The 19,870-nt window shown below is 35.3% G+C and overlaps 1 protein-coding gene across 5 annotated transcripts in view; it reads right to left on the bottom strand.

Moving 5' to 3' along the window:
- Positions 1-19,870, bottom strand: part of CDC42BPA (CDC42 binding protein kinase alpha) — a 338,979-nt gene that overhangs the window by 113,331 nt on the left and 205,778 nt on the right. For all 5 annotated transcript variants that reach the window (XM_004375875.3, XM_023730922.1, XM_012555417.2 and 2 more), the window contains exon 12: positions 14,694-14,827. In XM_004375875.3, coding sequence (XP_004375932.1) covers positions 14,694-14,827 — 134 coding nt within the window. The remainder of the gene's footprint in view (positions 1-14,693; positions 14,828-19,870) is intronic.

The following is a 19,870-nucleotide window of genomic DNA, read 5'->3' as shown; positions in this document are numbered from 1 at the left end:
GCTCTGGATTAAACAAACTCAATGGGATGCCTATTTTGATTGGTATTTAGAGGCTTCCAAAGACATCACGATAGCAAAACTGCTTCACTGCAGGATACTGTTTCCACATTAACCAAATGAAACAAGGAGCTACAATGTCAAAACCCTGCTCCTGCACCACCTGCCCCTTTGCTGGCTGTCTCTCCTTTATACCACTTCTTACCTTCCTATTCCTCTGATAACACTCTGAGCTTCCTATTTTCCTGATAAATGAACAAAGAAAACTTTACCTGAAATGTCCTTTAAGATATATCCTATGGACACTGTGGAGTCTCCTCGTGTTGCCTTTATTCCCTGAACTCACTCAGAGTTACAAAGCGCTGTAAAGGATTTTCCAAAATCACGTGAAAGGATTTTCCAAAATTGCTGAGGAATTTAAAATCTTTATTGAAGCTTACCAACCTGGGCTCCCAGATTTGTTTCAAATAGTCTATATAACTGGATCTAGAGAAACTCAGCTATGGTCAGAACACACTGAATGGAAAGATCCCCAAAATACATTAGATTTAAACATAGATAAGACAGCCATTGAGCTGCTTGAGGATGCTCAAGCAATGGGTAAGAGATTACTTGAAGCTACTCCTAAGGCCTCTTCCCCAATAACTGATTGGACAAAAACTCATTCTTGTAAACAGAATAAAGATGAGAATGTTTATGATTATCAAAAGCAGAAAACTGCTTCAAAAGTTTTCTGAACACTCTGGTCTTACCTTATCTGCTCCGGGTGCAACTGAAGTTTTTAATACTGTTTTCGTATCTGGATTAAAACCTGAAATCTCAGCCTTGATTAAGCAGCTTTGATTGGACTGGGAAATGGCCCCCAATGTGGAATTGACTAATTTGGCCTATAAACTTTCCCAGACTCTTGAGGCTCAAGGGGACAAAAAGGCTAACAAATTGATGGCCCCCCGTTGCAACAATTACAGTCTCTAAACCAAAAGAAGAATGCCAAACCCTCTAATGGCCCCAAGGCTGGCATTTGCCACTACTGTAAGGAACCTGGTCATTGGAAAAATATTCATTACTGTCAAGTTGATTCCGACTCATAGTGACCCTATATGACAGAGTAGAACTGCTCCAAAGGGTTTCCAAGGAACGGCTGGTAGACTCAAACTGACAACCTTTTGGTTAGTAGCCAAGCTCTTAACCACTATGCCACAGGGCTCCACTGGAAAAATGAATGCTATAAATTAAAAACAAAACAAGAACTTCCCAACAAGATGTCCTTCAACCTGATATGGAATGAAGTGGTGCCAGGGACACAACAGGGACTTTTCCTATGGTGGTGCTTAACCCAAAAGGAGAAATATTTTAAACATTTATAGAGAAACTTGTCGATTTTTGACTGACACTGAAAGCACCCTATCTGCTATTAACTCCTCTTTTTTGCAAAAGCCCCTGCCCCAGAGTACAAAAACCTCAAGGGTTATGGGGGTTACCAATCAATAGCAAATACTGACTCATTCTCAACCCACTCCAATATCTCTCAGTCCTATTGAAGACTTATGCCCGTTTTTGGTTAGTCTTGATACCCCTGTCAATTTGTTGGACCGAGATCTTTTGTCTGAAAGGAACTGTCATTTGCAATTTACTGAAAAGGGGGAAATATGAAGTTTGCCCATTGTTCCAAAATTGACTGACACGGGTTTTAAATCAGAACAGATTCAAAAGTAAGAGGTTCCTTGCTGCTTGCAAGTGCTCATTATGCATAATGATGATTCAACCCAATCTAGCCCTCTTCCCCCTAATATTCTTTCATTAATTCCTGAAACTTTATGAGCCACCACGTTTACTAGTGTGGGCTGAGTTTTGTTAGCAGAACCAATCAAGGTTCAAACAGATACATCTAAACCCTTTCCAAAGATTCCTCACTATCCTCTCAAACGAGAAGCCAAGGAGGGAATAGCTCCCATTATACAAGATTTCCTCTCTAAAGGCCTGATTATCCCCTGCACTGGTCCTTGCAATGCCCTTGTTTTTCCTGTGAATAAACTAAACAATAGGGCTGGAGGTATATACAGGATTTGCCTGCCACTAACCACATGTTATTTCTAGGTTTCCAGTAGTCCCAAACCCTCATTTACTGCTTTCCAATATCCCTCAAAATGCTACCCATTTTATAGTTGTTGATCTTTGCAGTGTTTTTTTTTAGTATTCCTGTGCATCCTGAAAACCAAGAATTTTTTTGTTTTCACCTGGGAAAATAAAAAATTTACCTGGACTGTAATACCCCAGGAATTTACTGAATCTCCTACTTATTTTTCCCAAATTCTCCATAGGGCAGACTTGAAGCCTTTGCAGTTTATGAACAAATCCAAATTACTGCAATATGCTGATGTTTTATTAGTGTGCTCAACTTTCAGGAAGCTTACACTGACAATAGTGTAGCTTTGTTAAGGCATTTGACTGCTGGTGGACATGAAGTTTCCAAAGAGAAGTTTCAATTGTCCTGACCTTCTGTCAAATATTTGGGCCACATAATTTCTGCAGAAGGTATCTCTATTAACTCTAAATGAAAGTAGGCCATTTATGCTTTTCCCACCCTAGAGCAAAGAAACAGCTACAAGGGTTTTTAGGGCTTTGTAGTAAATATAGAACCTGGATTCCTAATATTTCTTTGTTGGTCCAACCCTTATATAAATATTTAAAGGCCTCTGAACCAGATTCATTTCAAATTTCACCAGAAGACCAGGAGGCTATAGATAAATTAAAAGGGGCTTTAACAGAAACACCTGGTCTAGGTTTTCCCATCACCTAGATTTTTCTTAATTTGTATATGAAGTGTCTGGAAATGCTTTAGGCACAATGACCCAATAACATGGAGGATATCAAAGACCTGTAGATTATTACATCCTGCAGCTCAACCTTATAGCTAAAGGATACCCTCCCTGTCTCTGGGCTGTAGCTGCTACAGCCAAATTAGTGGAAGCACCACAGATATAGTGTTGGGAAATTTTTTAGCTGTTTATGTGCCCCATGCTGTATTTCCATACTTAATTCTGCTTTGACACATCACCTTTCCACCAGTCAGCTCACTTCTTATGAAGTTCTCCTTCTGGCCATATCTAATGTTAGACTAAATCCAGCCATCATTCTCCCTGAAACTGACAATGATAATTACCCTATGCATAAGTGCCTAGATTTAACTGAACAACTTCGGCTTCTCAGAAAGACATGAGATTCCTTTAACTATCCTGACTTAGTTTTGTGGATGGCTCCTACTTAAAACCAAATTCTACTAGCTCTCATTACCAGGCTGGATATGCCATCACTACTTCTACTGAAGTCCTTAAGAGTCAAACTCTTCCTGAAGCTACTTCCACCCAGCAAGCTGAATTAATTGCCCTTATCAGAGCTCATAAGCTTGCTTCAGGAAAGTCTATTAATATTTAATACTTCTAGGTAGTGTTTTAGGTGTTGTGTATGATTTTGGCATGTTATGGAAACAGAGGATTTTTAACCTCTACCGGGACTGTCATAAAAAATGGAACTTTAGCGGTAGACCTTTTAGACATTCTGCTACTCCCCTCTGAAACTGCCGTAATAAAAATATGAATTCATTAGCCAAAAGGAGTACTTCAAACTGAAGAGATTAGAGGGACTGCTCTTGCTGACAGAGCAGCCAAACAAGCTGCTTCTAAAATTACTATTGCCCTCATGATGAATAAAGAAAAAGATCCCTCAAACTTGTTTACAGATGGCCCCAACCTTTATGAATTAACTTCTGAAAAACTTTAAAAGCACAACAATTAGCCCAAACAGATGAGGGTGAAATATAAAGGCAGTTCTTGTAAGATCCTGCCACTAAATTATGGACAGGACCTAATCACAAACCTGTCCTACCCAAATTTTTGTATACTCCTGTGATGTGGACTCTACATGAAGTCCCCACATGGGATGAAATAAAGTGATTTAGACCCTCAAGAAATACTAGTGGGGAAATTTTTTTTGAAGCTGCTGAATATGTTGCCTCCCACTGCCCCATCTGCCCTCACCACAATTCCGGAAAACATCTTAAAAGTCTTACCTGGACAACACCCCTTGCCCTCTGGGCCTGTTCCTGAATAGCAGCTAGATTTCATTCAGCTCCCACCCTCCAATGGTTATAAATATGTATTAGTGATGGCTTGTTGTTTTTCACATTAGGTGGAGGCTATCCCCTGCTGCCAGGCAACTGCGGCCTCTGTAGCTAAGAAACTTCTTGAAAACATCATCCCTATTTGGGAAGCACTGAAGACTCTTTGTAATGATAGAGAGACCCATTTCACTTGTCAAGTCATTCAAGAATTACACTGAATCTTCCCCAACTTTCAGAGATTACATTGCCTTTATCATCCCTAATCTTCTGGCCTAGTGGAAAGGACTTATGGTATCATAAAAACTCAAACAACCAATCTCTATGAGGCCCTAAATTTATACTGGATTAAGTTCTTCTTTTAGTCCATTTGAACTTAAGATCTACTCCATTGGGACTGCATATACCTACACCATATGAGATAACTACTGGAAGACCTATGACCCTCCTTCAAGTTGCATATACTGACTCTAACATTGTTCAACCTGAATTATTATAATACTGTCAATCTTTGATCCAATACTATAAAGACTATTTTTCAAAGGTTAAAGAGTCCTTTGATGACTGCGGATCCCTGGTGGCACAATGGTTAAAAGCTTGGCTGCTAACCAAACGGTCAGCAGTTCAAATCCACCAACCGCTCCTTGGAAACCCTATGGGGGCAGTTCTACCCTGCCCTTCAGGGTCACCATGAGCTGGAATCAACTCAACAGCAATGGGTTTTGTTCAACGAGTTTGATGACTGGAATTAAGAATCCCAAAATCTGTCCCAGGAGACTATGTATATTGGATAAGATACCAATTAAAAGACTCCCTAGAACCTTGATGTAAAGGGCCATATCTAGTTCTCCTTACTAATCCACGTGCTGCCAAATTACAAGGAGTTAAAATCTGGATCTATTTGTCACAACTAAAGAAAACCAAGATATTGTCAATCCTCTGGAGAACTAAAAATCACTTTAAAACGCCCCAATGGCCAGAAGCAGATGATATCTGAGGTAGACAGCTGATCCTAAGATCACAGAACAAGACTCCATGAACCTTGCTAAATTTTGTAGACACTGCTTTACTTGTAGCTAGTCTTACATTGTTGGAGCCCTGGGGGCGTAGTAGGTAAGAAGCTTGGCTGCTAATCAAAAGGTCTGCAGTTCAAATCCACCAGCTGCTCCATTAGTTTTACTTCATATTTGTGGTCTTTTTCCTTGGTAATTTTATCCAACATGAAGATCCATTTAACTTTTATCTTTCTATGTTCAGTGGTGTCTTCCACCACATAGAAAGAGAACACATTTATTAAATTGGCCCAATCAGTAGTTAGCACCAGCAATTTCACTGAATATTGGATCTGTCATCTCCATCTACAATCTGGGCATTAAAGTTCAGATCCATTAGCATTTCCTATATCAAATTATAGTCTTGTACCTAATGCTACTATTAATTTCAACATTACTTTTAAGCGAGCCATATGTGTTAGGATATGACATCCCTGTGAATTGTTAGCCTAACCTCAGGTACTATGCTTCAACCTAACTCATATCGTGGAATGAAGATTGAATTGTTCTAAGATAAAATCATTTCCCAGTTGGAACAGATTGCAAAAGTACTGCCTAAATGATACTAACTTCCCACTCCACCCTGCTGATTCCCCTAAGTACTTCATGAGTTTGTCCCAAAGTGCAACCAAACTACCGAACTGCTTATGAGGAAAAGAGACTGATTCAGATAACTCATCCCTACTCTGTACTAAGCTCTGGAGCCCAGTGAGATTAGAGAGACTATCCCTTTGTAATAACTCCCTTACCGAAAACTGGCTTAAGCAGGTTAATGAAACTATTCCTTTCCCGGACAATTATACCAGAAACAATATGATTTGTGCTCCTCCTGGATATGTATCTTTATGTGGAAGATTGAACTATAGCATAGTAGAAGATTCAAACCCAAGTGATAGCCCCTATGCTTGGGCACTGACCTGCTTGGATGGTTGGAAGATGAGAGAGCAATACACATTAGGTCTCTCAGGAGTTCTCCTAAATATCCACTCTTATGATGAAAATATACATTAGACTAGTGACTTGAAGATCCTTTTTTGAAATAAGAGAGATTCTATGTTAGACCATAATCCAGTAGCTGATAAACCTGGATTGGGATGGGTGTTCCTTCAAGTACTTTTACCCAATTATGGTATCCTCCAATTTGAGAAATCCATTTGCAACTTATCTGCTACCCTGGCTCAGAGTGCAGATGACTTTGCAGACGGAATGGGTGCTCAACAAAGATCTTTAGAATCTCTTGCTAAGGTGGTACTAGACAACAGAACAGCTCTTGACTTCCTCCTAGCCCAGCAAGGAGGGGTTTGTGCTATTGCTAATACTTCCCGCTGCGCTTGGATAAAACACCACTAGAGAAGTAGGTCATCCGGAAAATTCACCAAAAAGTTACTTGGCTGCATTCCATACCTCCTCTGCCTGACTCTCCTTTTCTAGGTATCTTTAGTTGGTTACCAAATGGTATTAGTTGCTGGATGCGTTCCACATTACAAACTGGCTTAATTCTTTTAATTTCTTTATAAATCATTGTAGGATTAATCAATGTTGTATGAAGTACTTATCTAACACCTGCAACCAAAATGAAACTCCACTAGCTATGCAAAAAATAATGTATTTCAAGGAAGCTGAATCCTTAGAAGAAAACTGACCCTACAGCCCAATTTGATTTTTTGCCACGTTATGTGTGTACTTCCTTTTACTTTGAGTTCTATTCTTAAACGCTTACCAGTGTCTAGAGCAATGAAGAAGACCCACCTTGTTTCCATGGGGTGTTTTGTATTGACCTCTTATTGCTTGAGTTTGTTCTGAATTTGTTCCTCTCATTTAGCATTGTCTACTGCCATAACCCCACTAACAACCCACTCACCCTGAAGACAAGGGCTATTAGCTCAGCAAGGTGAAGAAAATAATTTTTACTGACCAAAGCTCTTCAAAAAAGCAAACAAAGTCTTTGAAGAAGAAAGGATACTCCATTGTGGGTAAACAGTGCTCCCTAGTGGAAGTCTGATCAAAAGGGGAGAATGTGCTATCAAAAATTCAGACACAGAAGCTTTTGGAGCAGGTTCTCAATAAAGGATTAACATGAATCACTCTTGGGCACACAAGGGAAGTGTTATGAACTGTGTTCCCCCAAAATAATGTGTGTTAACTTGGCTAGTCCATGATTCCCAGTATTGTGTGACTGTCCACCATTTTGTCATCTCATGTGATTTTGCTATGTGTTGTAAATCCCATCTCTATGATGTGAATGAAATGGGATTAATGGTAGTTATGTTAAAGAGGCAGGACTCAATCTAGAAGATTAGATTGTGTCTTAAGCCAATTTCTTTTGAGATATAAAAGACAGAAGTAGAGAGACAGGGACCTCATACCACCAGGAAAGCAATGCAGAAGCAGAGCACATCTGACATGTGGTTCCTGCACTTAGAAGCTCCTAGACCAAGGGAAGATTGATGACAAGGGCCTTCCTTCAGAGCCAACAGAGAGAGAAACCCTTCCCCTGGAGCTGGTGCCCTGAATTTGGACTTCTAGCCTACTAGACTGTGAAAGAATACATTTCTCTTTGCTAAAGCCATTCACCTGTGGTATTTCTGTTATAGCAGCACTAGATAACGAAGACAGGAGGGGACGAAGGAGAAGTGGTTGTTCTGGGAAAATATGTACAAAGAACATTCCAGGAAGCAGGTGATGAAAATGTTCCTGAAAACTGTTTAGCCAAATTGTTACCAAGAAATGTTTGTCAGAAAATTGATTAACCAAGTGAAGAAAGAATTGTTATTTTTGAAATGTCTGTGGTATTGGTTATGCTGAACTCTATGTTTAAAAACTCTGCCCTTTTTCAGAACAGCAGAGCAATCTGTAGTTTCACTATGTGCTGCCCAACTTGAGTTGTTCCTCTGTAAATCTCTTCTTACTTCTATCACAATACGAGATTTTCTTCTTTGATATGTTCAAGAAGGAATGGTGGGCTAAGATATTGATAAACATGAATGTGAATATAATCAAATCTTGTCTACATATGATTGTATTATAAAAATATCAAATTTGTAGGGTAAACAAAAAAGATACAACTAAAATATTGGCCAATAACAGCATGTAAGTTGGGAAGAGGCAATCAGAGTTAAAGGTCCTTAAATTTTTTGGGGGGTATTTAAATTATAAAATCAGACTTTGTTAAAAATTCAAGAGTAATTACCAAAAGCCTAGAAAGAGTACAGGGTAAAATGCGAACCAGAAAACAAAAAAAAAAAACCTCAATTTAAAAGCAAAAAAGGAGAAAAAGAAAAGCATAGAAAGAGCATGACAAATAGAAAGCAAAAGCTAGAGTGGTAGAGACATGCCCATATACATTAGTAATCAAAATAAACATAAAAGGGCTAAGCTTACCAGTTTAAGACAGAGTTTGTTATACTGGATTAAGAAACAAAATCCAAACTTTAATACCAAAAAAGGTTAGGGAATGTCACTATACAATGATATAAAGTTCAATTTACTAGGAAGAAACACCATTCTAACCATCTGTGCATTTCATAAGATAGTCTCAAGATATATTTTAAAATAATTGCTACAACTTCAGAGAAAAATTGGTGGCTACATCATCATAATGAGAAATTCAAATTCTCAATCACTAATACAAAAACTAAGCAAATGAAAAATAGTAAATATAAAGAAAACTTGAAAAGCTTAATTAACAAGCTTCATATACAGAAGCTTAATATCAAATATTGGGAATGCACACACTTTTTTTTTTTAGTTTCTCATTAAACAATTAATACACATATTGTTTTATGACATTGGTTGCCAACCCCATGACATGTCAACACTCCTCCTTCTCGATCTTGGGCTCCCCATTTCCATTCGTCCAGCTTTCCTGTTTCCTCCTGCCTTCTCATCCTTGCTCCTGGGCTGGTGTGCCCATTCAGTCTCGTAAACATGGTTGAGCTACATGTATTAGCGTTTGTTTTACGGGTCTGCCTAATCTTTGGCTGAAGGGTGAACCTCAGGAATGACTTTAGTTCTGCGTTAAAAGGGTGTCTGGGGCCATACTCCCAGGGTTTTTCCAGTCTCTGTCAGACCACTAAGTCTGGTCTTTTTTGTGAGTTAGAATTTTGTTCTACATTTCTCTCCAGCTCTGTCCGGGACACTCTATTGTGATTCCTGTCAGAGTAGCTGGTGGTGGTAGCTGGGCACCACCTAGTTGGGGAATGGACATTCTTTTCAAGCATACATTGAACATTTAGAAATAGAATAGTCTAGGTCATGAAGCAGGTCTTAGTATATTTCAAAGAACAGATATTATACAGATTAAGTTCTTTAATAACATTACAATTAAATTAGAAATCAACGATAAAAAGATAAAACTCTACATGCTGGAAATTTTAAAACACACTTATAAATAACTCATTGGTCGAAGAGAAAAATCACAAAGGATATTACAATACTTAGAACTTAAAAAAAACTAAAAGTAAAAATATCAATAAAAGTACTACATATTGAAACCTGAGGATACAGTTAAAGTTAAATTTAGAGAGAAACTTACAGCCTGAAATATCTATATTGAAAGAAAAAAGGTTGAAATTCAAATAAATCCACTTAAGAAGTTAGAGACAGAACAACATAACATCTCCCCACCCCTAAATATGGGAAAAGGTAATAAGGAGCACAGATTAATGAACCAGAAATGAAATAACACTGAGGATCAACAAAGCCAAAAATTGTTTCTTTGAGAATAATAATAAAGTAGACAAACATCTGGTGAGATCTGTCAAGGGAATAAGCATGAAGGCACAAAGAAATAATATTAAGAAAGAAAAAGAGGCTGTAACTACATATCTAGAAGAGATCAAAAAAGACAATAAGAGAATACTATACAGAATTTTGTGCCAATACATTTTTTAACTTAGGAAATGGACAAATTCCTAGAAAAATACAACTTAACCAAAACTGTTTTCAAAAGAAACAGAATGACTGAAAAGCCCTATAACAATTAAAGTAACTGAATCAATAGTTAATAAAAATTTCTCCACTCCCCTAGTGGTTGGGGAGAACCTCCAGGCCCAGATGGCTTTGGAGGTAAATTCTTACAATGTTTCAAGAAACAAAGTATTTCTCTTATACAAACTTTTCTGGACAATAACAGAAAAGGAAGGAATGCTACCCAACTCATTCTGAGGCCAGTATAATCTTGATATCAAAAACAGAAAAGAGAAAAAAAAATTACAGGCCAATCTCATTCATGAAAACTGATGTAAAAGTCCTCAACAAAATATTAGCAAGTCAATCCCCAGGGATATGTAAACAAGATAAGCATGAACTGTGGAATTAGACTCCTGGTGTTGAAATTGTAGCTCCAGCACTTTCCTGATCTGTTACCTTGAGCAAGTGTCCTTAATTGCCCTGTGCTCAGTTTCACCATTTGTAAAATGAGAATAATAATAATAACTAACTCACAGTGCATTTATGAAGATTAAATTCTAAAGCACTGAGAAAACACTGATCTTAGAACACACACCATATAAGTGTTACCTATACTATTATTATTTAGATAAATATAGGCCATTTAGGTTTAACCCAGAAATGCAGAAATGGTTTGACATTAGAAAAGTCTATAATGTAATTCACCACACCAGCATATTAAAGAGAGACACTAATAAAATCATATCAACAAAATGCATAAAAATGATTTAATAAATTCAATACCTATTCTTGATAAAAATATTACCAAAACAGGAAGAGAAGGTAATGTCTTTAATCTGATAAAAAGTATTTACCAAAAAATTACAGGGAACGTCATTATTAGTGATAAAATATTAGAAACATTTTCTTTCAAATCAGGAACAAGATAAGGATGCCTGCTATCACCACTTCTACTCAACACTGTACTGTAGATCGTAGCCAATGCAGTAAGACAAGGAAAGAAAGAAAAGGCATAAAGATGCAAAGAAGACACAAAACTGTTACTATCTGCAGAAAACCAAAGAATCTCAAATACGTCATTAAAATTATTATATGGAAATGTTGCTAGCACAAAATCAACATACAAAAATCAGCAAGAAAACAATTTTTAAAGAGATGCCATTTATAATGTAAAAAATATATTAAAAATACATAGGACTAAATTTAATGAAAGGCAAACGAGACCTGAATAAAATTTTATCTAAGAATATTTTAAAAGACTTTAAATATATGGAGAGATACACCATGTTTATGAATAAAAAGACAGTGGAGTGGGGCTGTAGAGAAAATATTTTTGTTTTTATAGCTAGGGCTTTCTGAGCATATTGTACTAAAAGTTGGGACCTGGGCTAAAAGCAAGCTTTGGAAAATAATTTATGACTGATTTAGATAGTGAGAAAAATCCAAAGAGATTTACCTACTGGAGGTACGTGTTTACATTTCTGGGGGGGGAGGGGTGTGTGTGATAAAATCCTGAACCATGGAGACATACTGGCTTGTAGAGCTGGAAACTCTGGTCTTATGTTTCCACTGGAGTGGTTTATTTACATTCCAAAGGGCTGTAGTAAGAACCCAGGATCCTTTCCATTATGTTTCCAAGGAGACTCTCTCAGAACAGGGGTGTGGAAGGGAAGCAGCTGCTTCTCTCTTCTATATAAACACCCATATTAATTTTGGGGGGGAGGGTTCCTCGTCTACAATACAGGCACCATATATGTCGGGTTTTATACATCTGGTTCTCGTTGTGCTCTCCCAGAGGTAAAAAATGGGGCACAGGAGAGTCACAAGGTTATTATTTGCTAGACGTAATAATAATAATAATAATCGGCTCTGCTCTAGAAACCTTGTGTGGGCATTCAGGATAATATTAATAAACATGGATACTAAAAACTTAAAGACTCAATATGTACTGATGTCAAATCTCCTGAAATTGATGTACAGAGTCAATATAATTTTAATCAAAATCCCATCACAGTTTTCAAGGAATAGAGAATCAAGAAGCAGATCCATATAGGAAAATTTGACCAATGACAGGTGACACTGCACATTACTGGGGAAAGGCGTGCCTATTAGTAAACAAACAGCTGATTAGCCATATGGGAAAAAAGTAAAATTGGATCTTTATCTCACATGATACAAAAGAATAAACTTCTGGTGGATTAAAGACAAAATATGAAAGATCAAATTTAAAATCTTTGAGATAAAAATATAAGAATTTTTTTACATCGGATTTCTTATGCAAGCTAGCAAATGCACTCATCATAAATATAAAGATTGATAAATTCGACTACATTAAAAGAACTGTTAATCAAAAGATTTAATTAAAAAATGAAAATACAAGGCACCAATGGGGAAATGATATCTGTAACATACATAAATGACACAAGATTAGTACGCCCAGAAATTTTCAAGAATTCTTACAAACCAATAAGAAAAAGACAAACAACTCAACAGAAAAATGTACATAAGATATTAAGAGGTATTGCACAAAAAAAGAAATATGAATGATGAATAGAAATATGTAAAGATACTCAATCACAATAGTAATTAGGGGAATGCAAATTAATATCATAATAAAATCTCATTTTTAGACCTAAAATATAGATTTAGACTAGGGTGGCCAAAAATAATAAATCTGGTAATACAAAGTACTGCTGAACATAAAAACTCCTATGTATAAACTACTGGTGGGAGTGTAAATTGGTATAATCATTAGAAAACAATTACATAAAATGGAATATTTATATTGCCTATGACCCAGTTATTCTACTCCTAAATGTGTGTGTGTGTCTATCAGGATACATGTACAAGAATGCTCAGAGCAGCACTGTTACAATGTCTGTAAACTATAAACAATCTAAATATCTGTAAACAAAAAACCAGATAAATTGTGGAGTGTTCACATAATGATATATACTACAGAAATTAAAATGATCTGTAGCTACATGGATGAGTCTTAGAAATATAACGTTGAATGGAAGAAGTCAATTTCAGAAGACCACATATATCATAATATCATTTTTACAAATCTCAGAACCAAGAAAAACTAAGTAATATATTATTTAGTGATATATGTGATAAAAATCTTTTATTTTTAAGTAAGCAGATGATTAACACAAAATTCAGCAGAGTGGTTACCACTGGCAGGGAAGTGAGGAAAAAGGGATGAGAAATGACCACACAGGGTGATATTACAAGACAGGTAGTGTTTCACTTCTTAAGCTAGGTGTTAGATTCAGAGGCATTGGTTTTGTTATTGTGCTGCAAAACTTGTATAATATTATACTTATTCTTTTATATGCATCAAATGAAAAAATTTAAAAAGAATATCTACTGCCTGTAGGACATTAAGCAAATCACTCAAACTTTTTTATTGGAATAATCTGTCTCTTTTCAACACTACCCTCTTCTCAAAATACATTAAAAGGATTTTTAATATTAAAACTTATTAAAAATTGGAGAATTAGTTGTTACAATAAATCTAGACATCAGAGTCTCATCCTTATTATGGTAACTAAGTGTGGCAGAGAAATTCTACCATTAAACACAAAATAATAACCACTACTATTACATTATTAAAGCAAATAGAACATTTGTTATATACATGCCAAATATTATTAAATTTGCCATGAACTTAAATGGATCTATAAAACATTGCTTGAAAACACATTAAGAAGTAAAATGTACTGATCTAATTCAATTTAATCTTTACAACTTTCTGTTAGTCCTTTAGTTTGGCATCATGAGCAAACAGTTATTTCTTTCAATTCCATCCATTCCTTTACTGGCAGTAAGACTTATAAATCTATCCCAGAAGAAATTCATTCTGTATTATCAGTATATTATATATTGCACTACTGCATATAATCTATACTATGCAATAAATCACTGATTTCTTACTTGCAAGTTGGTTAGTAACAGTCCCATTTTTTGGTTTGTTTATAGAAGCCATGGTACATACGGCATGTGGTTCAAGTATTTTTTCTCTAGTGCTTGAATGTTATTTACTCTACTGAGCTGTGTTATAGTCTTTGCTATCAGTAAACTTTGTTGATGTTTATAATACTCTTTAAGTGTTACATAAAATTCTTATGAAAATGTCTAACTTGTTTGTCCATGCTGCTTTGAAAGATAAACTGCCATTAAAAACAGAAATCAATAAATCATTAAAGAAATTTTTAGATTATAATCTTTTATGAATGTTCATATCACCAAGTTACAAAGAAAATATACCTGTAACGTTTTCTGTAGATGCTAAACAGATTCTACTATTCCTTTATTTCTTCATAATATTCCTTTTTCAACAACAGTCACTTTTTAAATCAAGTACTTTTATTAACTTTCTAAAAGGACACAAGATTCTGAGCTTTAAAGCCACAAGGATATAAAAGTTTCTTCATCACTAGTTATTAAACAAATAATATATACCGAAGTAATTCTTAAAAGTTCAAACAACTTTTTAAACATAAAATTTACAATATATTATTGTAATTCACTATGAATATTTTAAGTATTCTAATTAAACAAAGGTTAAGAAGTCAGAAAAGGCTTTAAAAATCTATCTGCATATTTTTTACCTTATTTAGATCTTCCCTTTCTTGTTGTAACATTTTGATTTGTTTTTCATAAGCCTTGATTTGTCTAAAAGCATCATCTAGTTCTTGCCTCACAGAATTAGCTTCTTCAAGTTGCTGTTCCAAATGACTTGATTCTAAAAACAAAAGACAATATTTCATTTACTATTTTATGAAAACAAATGCTTGAAATCAAAGCATGGTTTATAGCAAGTAAATTTTTAAACAGAGAAGTATTCTGAATTTGGTAGTAGGCTTACTGACACCACAGTATCACTGTGACTCATGACAAATGAATGCATATTAATTCACCGTAGAGATAGTGAATGACTTATGCCAGTATGAAGATGCACAAATGCTTACATAGTAGGGAAAAAAAGCCATACTTTCCAAAACATCATCTTTAGAACCAATTTAAAACTTAAAAAAGAACAAACTCAAACAAAAAGACAAGTTCTTTTCTACTATTGGTAAGCATCCTTGTGCTTAGTCAAATGACAGTAAGATAATTTTGCTTGTTGTTTTTGTGAACAGTCTTATTTATTGTAACTATTATACTTACAAAAATATATGGTTTGAAAGTGATCAAAAATCAGAGATTTACCTTGGCTTGTGGTTTTCAAACTTGCTCTACAAAGCATGTGTGTGCGCGCGTGTGCATGACTACAAATCACCCAACCCCATTTCAACCATGACATCTCTGCTTTTGATTTATGTAGTGTGTTTAAGATTTTATTTGAAGAATAAACTGATTTCTAAAAATAAATATTTGAAAACCTCTGATCTAGACAAGTCCTTCCATTTCTCAGATGAAGAAACTGAGGCTCAGGGAGTTGCAAAGTTGCCTAAGGTCACACTGCTTAATAAATGCCAGAGTTTTGATTAGGGCCTAGGAATTCTTGCATTAATCTGTATGACTTAGAAAATAAAGTCATTAAATAATGTTTAACATGACTAGTTCAGAAAAGCTATTATGAAACAAAATTATTAATTTTAACATATGCTTAAATAAAATTTAATAAATTGATACTAAGTGTTCCTGGCATCAAAAGTAAGTTAACAAGGTAAAAAATTGGGGTCAGTAAAAACAGAAAAGTTTAAACACATTCATTGTTAATTGTGTTCCAAATATTTTCTGGTTTTTATAATCTTGTTACCTAAAGCGGCACTACAGACAAGCAGCCGATATCCTTTGGGAGCTAGTCAGAAAGGCAGAAGCTAAGGCCCTGCCACAGAGCTAATGAATCAGAATCTATATTTTAACAAGATACCCAGGTGATTCTTTTATACATTATAGTCCAGAAACAAATGCACAAAAGTACTGAAGATTGTTGAGTTTGATGCTTTCAATAAATGAAGTAGTTTTTATAACACACTAGTTCTATTGAGAACATTTCGCCTGTGCAGACAAGCCCTGTAGACTAAAAATCACTCACATACATTGGTGTTATCAGATACTAAATGTTTCTAGGTTTGTTAAATAAACTAATTTACTGATATTCAGTTCCTTAAATTCATAGATTTATTGAAATTTATTATCTTAGCTATTTTTAAAGCCTAGATACATTTATACTGGATAGCATAGTTTTTAACAACTTTTCAAGATATCTGCAAAGTTGTAGTCAACTAATTTTCATTCTATGTTAACAGTATCATTTAATAAATATTTTATTTAAAAGAAAGCTAAGGATCATAGAGTATATAATCTTAAGGATCATCAGGTATTTATTCTTAAATCCATGAAATTATATTTTGTCATCATTTTCTCAAATTTCAGCAATTCATATGGGAATTTTTTGTTTATGCTAATTTCTTTCAAACACTTTCAAATGGCATTTTCCTATTATTTCAACCTTTTAACATTTTTAGGATTCTTTCACCAATTTCTAAAGTAGACATCAGATTGGTTTGTTATTTTCTAGTTATTAGGAGTCACAACATACTATGTGAAGTAGCTGGCTTCTGTTACTTCCTGGTTCATCTTAATTGAATTTATGGTTAAGGTATAATACCAATTTCGAGTAGTAATATGATACACTTAGTAACCCTCTTTGAGTATGCTCACTTCCTTTCTGCTGCTTCGGAGGGCTCTTCTCTAGCATGTTAAATATTGTTTGCAAATTGGTAAGTTTTTGATTTATCACAACTTCTCTTTGTTAGAAACAAAACAAAACAAAAATAAGTATTTCATAAAATGTCTGCACCTTATAAAGTCTATAGTAAATTGTAGCACATGGGATAGCTTCAACCACATTTAAGGTTGTTTTATTTCTGTATCATTTTAATTTCACCCCAGTCATTTAACTTTGGCTGCTTCGTAATGGAGTTAAGTAGAGAAAACGATGTCAGATTCCTGTATTTCACATTTCAGACACTTTTTAAATGCTTTAAAAGCTCAAAATATTTATTTAAGCAACAACCTGTAAAGTATGAAAAAGTACACAAGGAAATTTACTGGATCAAGAAGTGTTGGAGAAGAGAAATAATCAACTTATTTATAAAATTCTCCAATATGGAGAGAAGCACAAAATGTGTAATTTGAAATATTCAAAAATTTGTATTCTCAAAAGACAAAAACCTAAAGTAAAATAAAATTCAGAATGCACTAGATTTTGGCCAGTGACTGTAAAATGACTAAGGGAGAAGAGTGCTTACTTTTACTACAATTAATACTAAATTCGACTAAAACTCTAAAAGAAATTCTCAAAGACTATTAAAAATATATCATGCAATACAATTAGCAGTAACATTTTGATGAAGTTATTAAAAACTAGTTTTAGTGAACCAATAGAAAAAGCAGTACTAGGAAAGCAGGTTAGCTCATACAAACTAACTGATTCTTAGCTCACTGCCGCTATTAAAATTCTGAAATTCAATCTGTTAATAATGAGGATTTAATGAGCATCTAATACGTAATTTTCTTTGAACTGCACGGCATATAAGAGAAAAGTAAGATATGGTCTCTGTCTTGAAGGAGATAATAATCAAGTTAAGAAGAAAAGAGTAGCACTCTTAAATTCATAGAGAAAATCAAACATAAACTGTGTGGCAGGGTATAGGGTGCTACAGCTATTAAAAGACATGCAAAAAAAGGGTATAATTAAAGCAGTACTCAAAGTGGAACACTAGCAAATTAGAAAGGAGCTAAGACTGGAGTCAGAAGGAGGTTGTTAATCAATCCACAAGGAACAATGTTTCATAGCATTTCCACCATGTTCCTATTCCTAAAACAATAACTCTTCTGCAACATTAAGGAATTTTACTACTAACCAAATGGGGGAAAACAGGCTCCCCTATCTTCCCCCACTCCCACTCACTCTCTCTTTTATTACATTATATAGCACTGTATTTGTGTGTGTGTGTGTGTGTGTGTGTGTGTGTATGAGAGAGAGACAGAAAGAGACAGAGGGAGTGTTAGTTACCTACTTAGTTTGTTTAGGGTTGGAGAGACTGCACATGGAGGTACAAACCAACAAACCCAGAATGGGGGTTAATAAGAACATAATTTTTTCATTTAGAAAAAAAATCTCTATTTTCACATACACAAATATTAAATGAGAATTTGAATTTTTTATTTTTGTCTGAAGACAGTCAACAAATATGTACCAAGTATCTGTTATATGACACTGGTCACTGAGCTTGGCACTGTGAATACAGAAGTAAGGAAAACAAACTCTGTCACTACCATCTTGGAGCTCAGAGTCTGGTGAGGAAAGCAGATATTAATAAGTAATTGTAAACAACTATGAATTTATTAAATTCTTCTAGGCCATTTTAAATATTAGAAAACACTGCTGTAGGGAAACACTGGATACGAAGACATTACTAGTGAGTACTTGTCTACACAAAGACCTTGCTTAAGAGGTGTCTAGAAAAACATGAGATCAGAGCCGTTTTGAATACATTTTTTTTCTTCAGAGCCAGGGTAAAAGTCAGGGATCCTCATCAGGCCGATTCTTAGGGGAGCCTCCACTTTATCTCTAGCTCTTATGTCAAAATATTTAAAATAGCTTGCATTTAATGATGAATGAAGCATAGCCTTTATCCTCAACTTTACCACTTTACCTCCAGTGGCTATTAATTCTTGGTACACAGTGTTGTTGTGTGCTGTCAAGTAGATTCCGACTCACAGTGACCTATTAAGACAGAGTAGAACTGCCCCATAGGGTTTCCTAGGCTGTAATCTTTACGGGAGCTGATTGCCAGAGGTCTTTCCTCCCACAAAGCCGCTGCGTGGGTCTGAACTGCCAACGTTTCAGTTAGCAATCAAGTGCTTAACCATTGCACCACCAGGGCTCCTTTTGGTACACAGAAGCAACTTGAATATTTGTTTATGGATTGAAATGAGAATGAAAGAAAACGAACAGATAGAATGGAACTGGAGACATCATTGAGACTAGAAAGGGGCAAAAGGAGAGCTTCAGAAGGTCAGAATACTAAAAAAGAGGATTTACCCTTTCTTTCTGTATTATTTTCACCACTCTATTCCACACCTTAAAATGGCAAAAAATAATGAGAGAGCAGTCTACAAACATCGAATTTACGGAGAAGATGGGAGTAAAGTAAGGTAAGGAAATAACATTCAACGGGAGTTTTATGGAATCAATATCCCCAGTTTGGCCAAGTCTTCCCAGGGCCCATTTAACTGTATGTAAGAAATGAAAGTTTGTTGGGAATTTCCTGTAGAGATAAAATGTCACAGCTATTTATGATTTCCATAGCAACTTTATAAGCTTCCCATCTTTTTTGAGCTCATTAATTTTTATATATATATATATACACATATAGTACTTTAGATGGCTTACAGAATAGTTTCTCATTACGGTTAATACACATATTGTTTTATGACATTGGTTAACAACCCCATGACACATCAACACTACTCTCCCTTCTCGACCTCGGAGGATCTTTTTTTTGGTGAAAATATACATAGCCAAAGTTACACCATTTCAAAAGTTTCTACATGTACAATTCAGTGACATCAATCACATTCCAGTTGTGCTGCTGTTCTCACTATCCTTTTCCAAATTATTCCATCACCATTACCTTCAACTCACTGCCCCCTAGGTTTCCCATCAAACCTTTTGAGTTGCTGTTGTCAATTTGATCTCACATAGATAATTTTTTTCTTTTTTTGTACCTTAGATGAAGGTCTGCAGAACAAATAGTTTCTCATTAAA

This window comes from Trichechus manatus, unplaced genomic scaffold, assembly GCF_000243295.1.
Source record: "Trichechus manatus latirostris isolate Lorelei unplaced genomic scaffold, TriManLat1.0 scaffold00039, whole genome shotgun sequence".
Taxonomy (NCBI): Eukaryota; Metazoa; Chordata; class Mammalia; order Sirenia; family Trichechidae; genus Trichechus; species Trichechus manatus.
The sequence above is the reverse complement of the archived record's forward strand: the minus strand, read 5'-3'. Positions and strand labels throughout refer to the sequence as shown.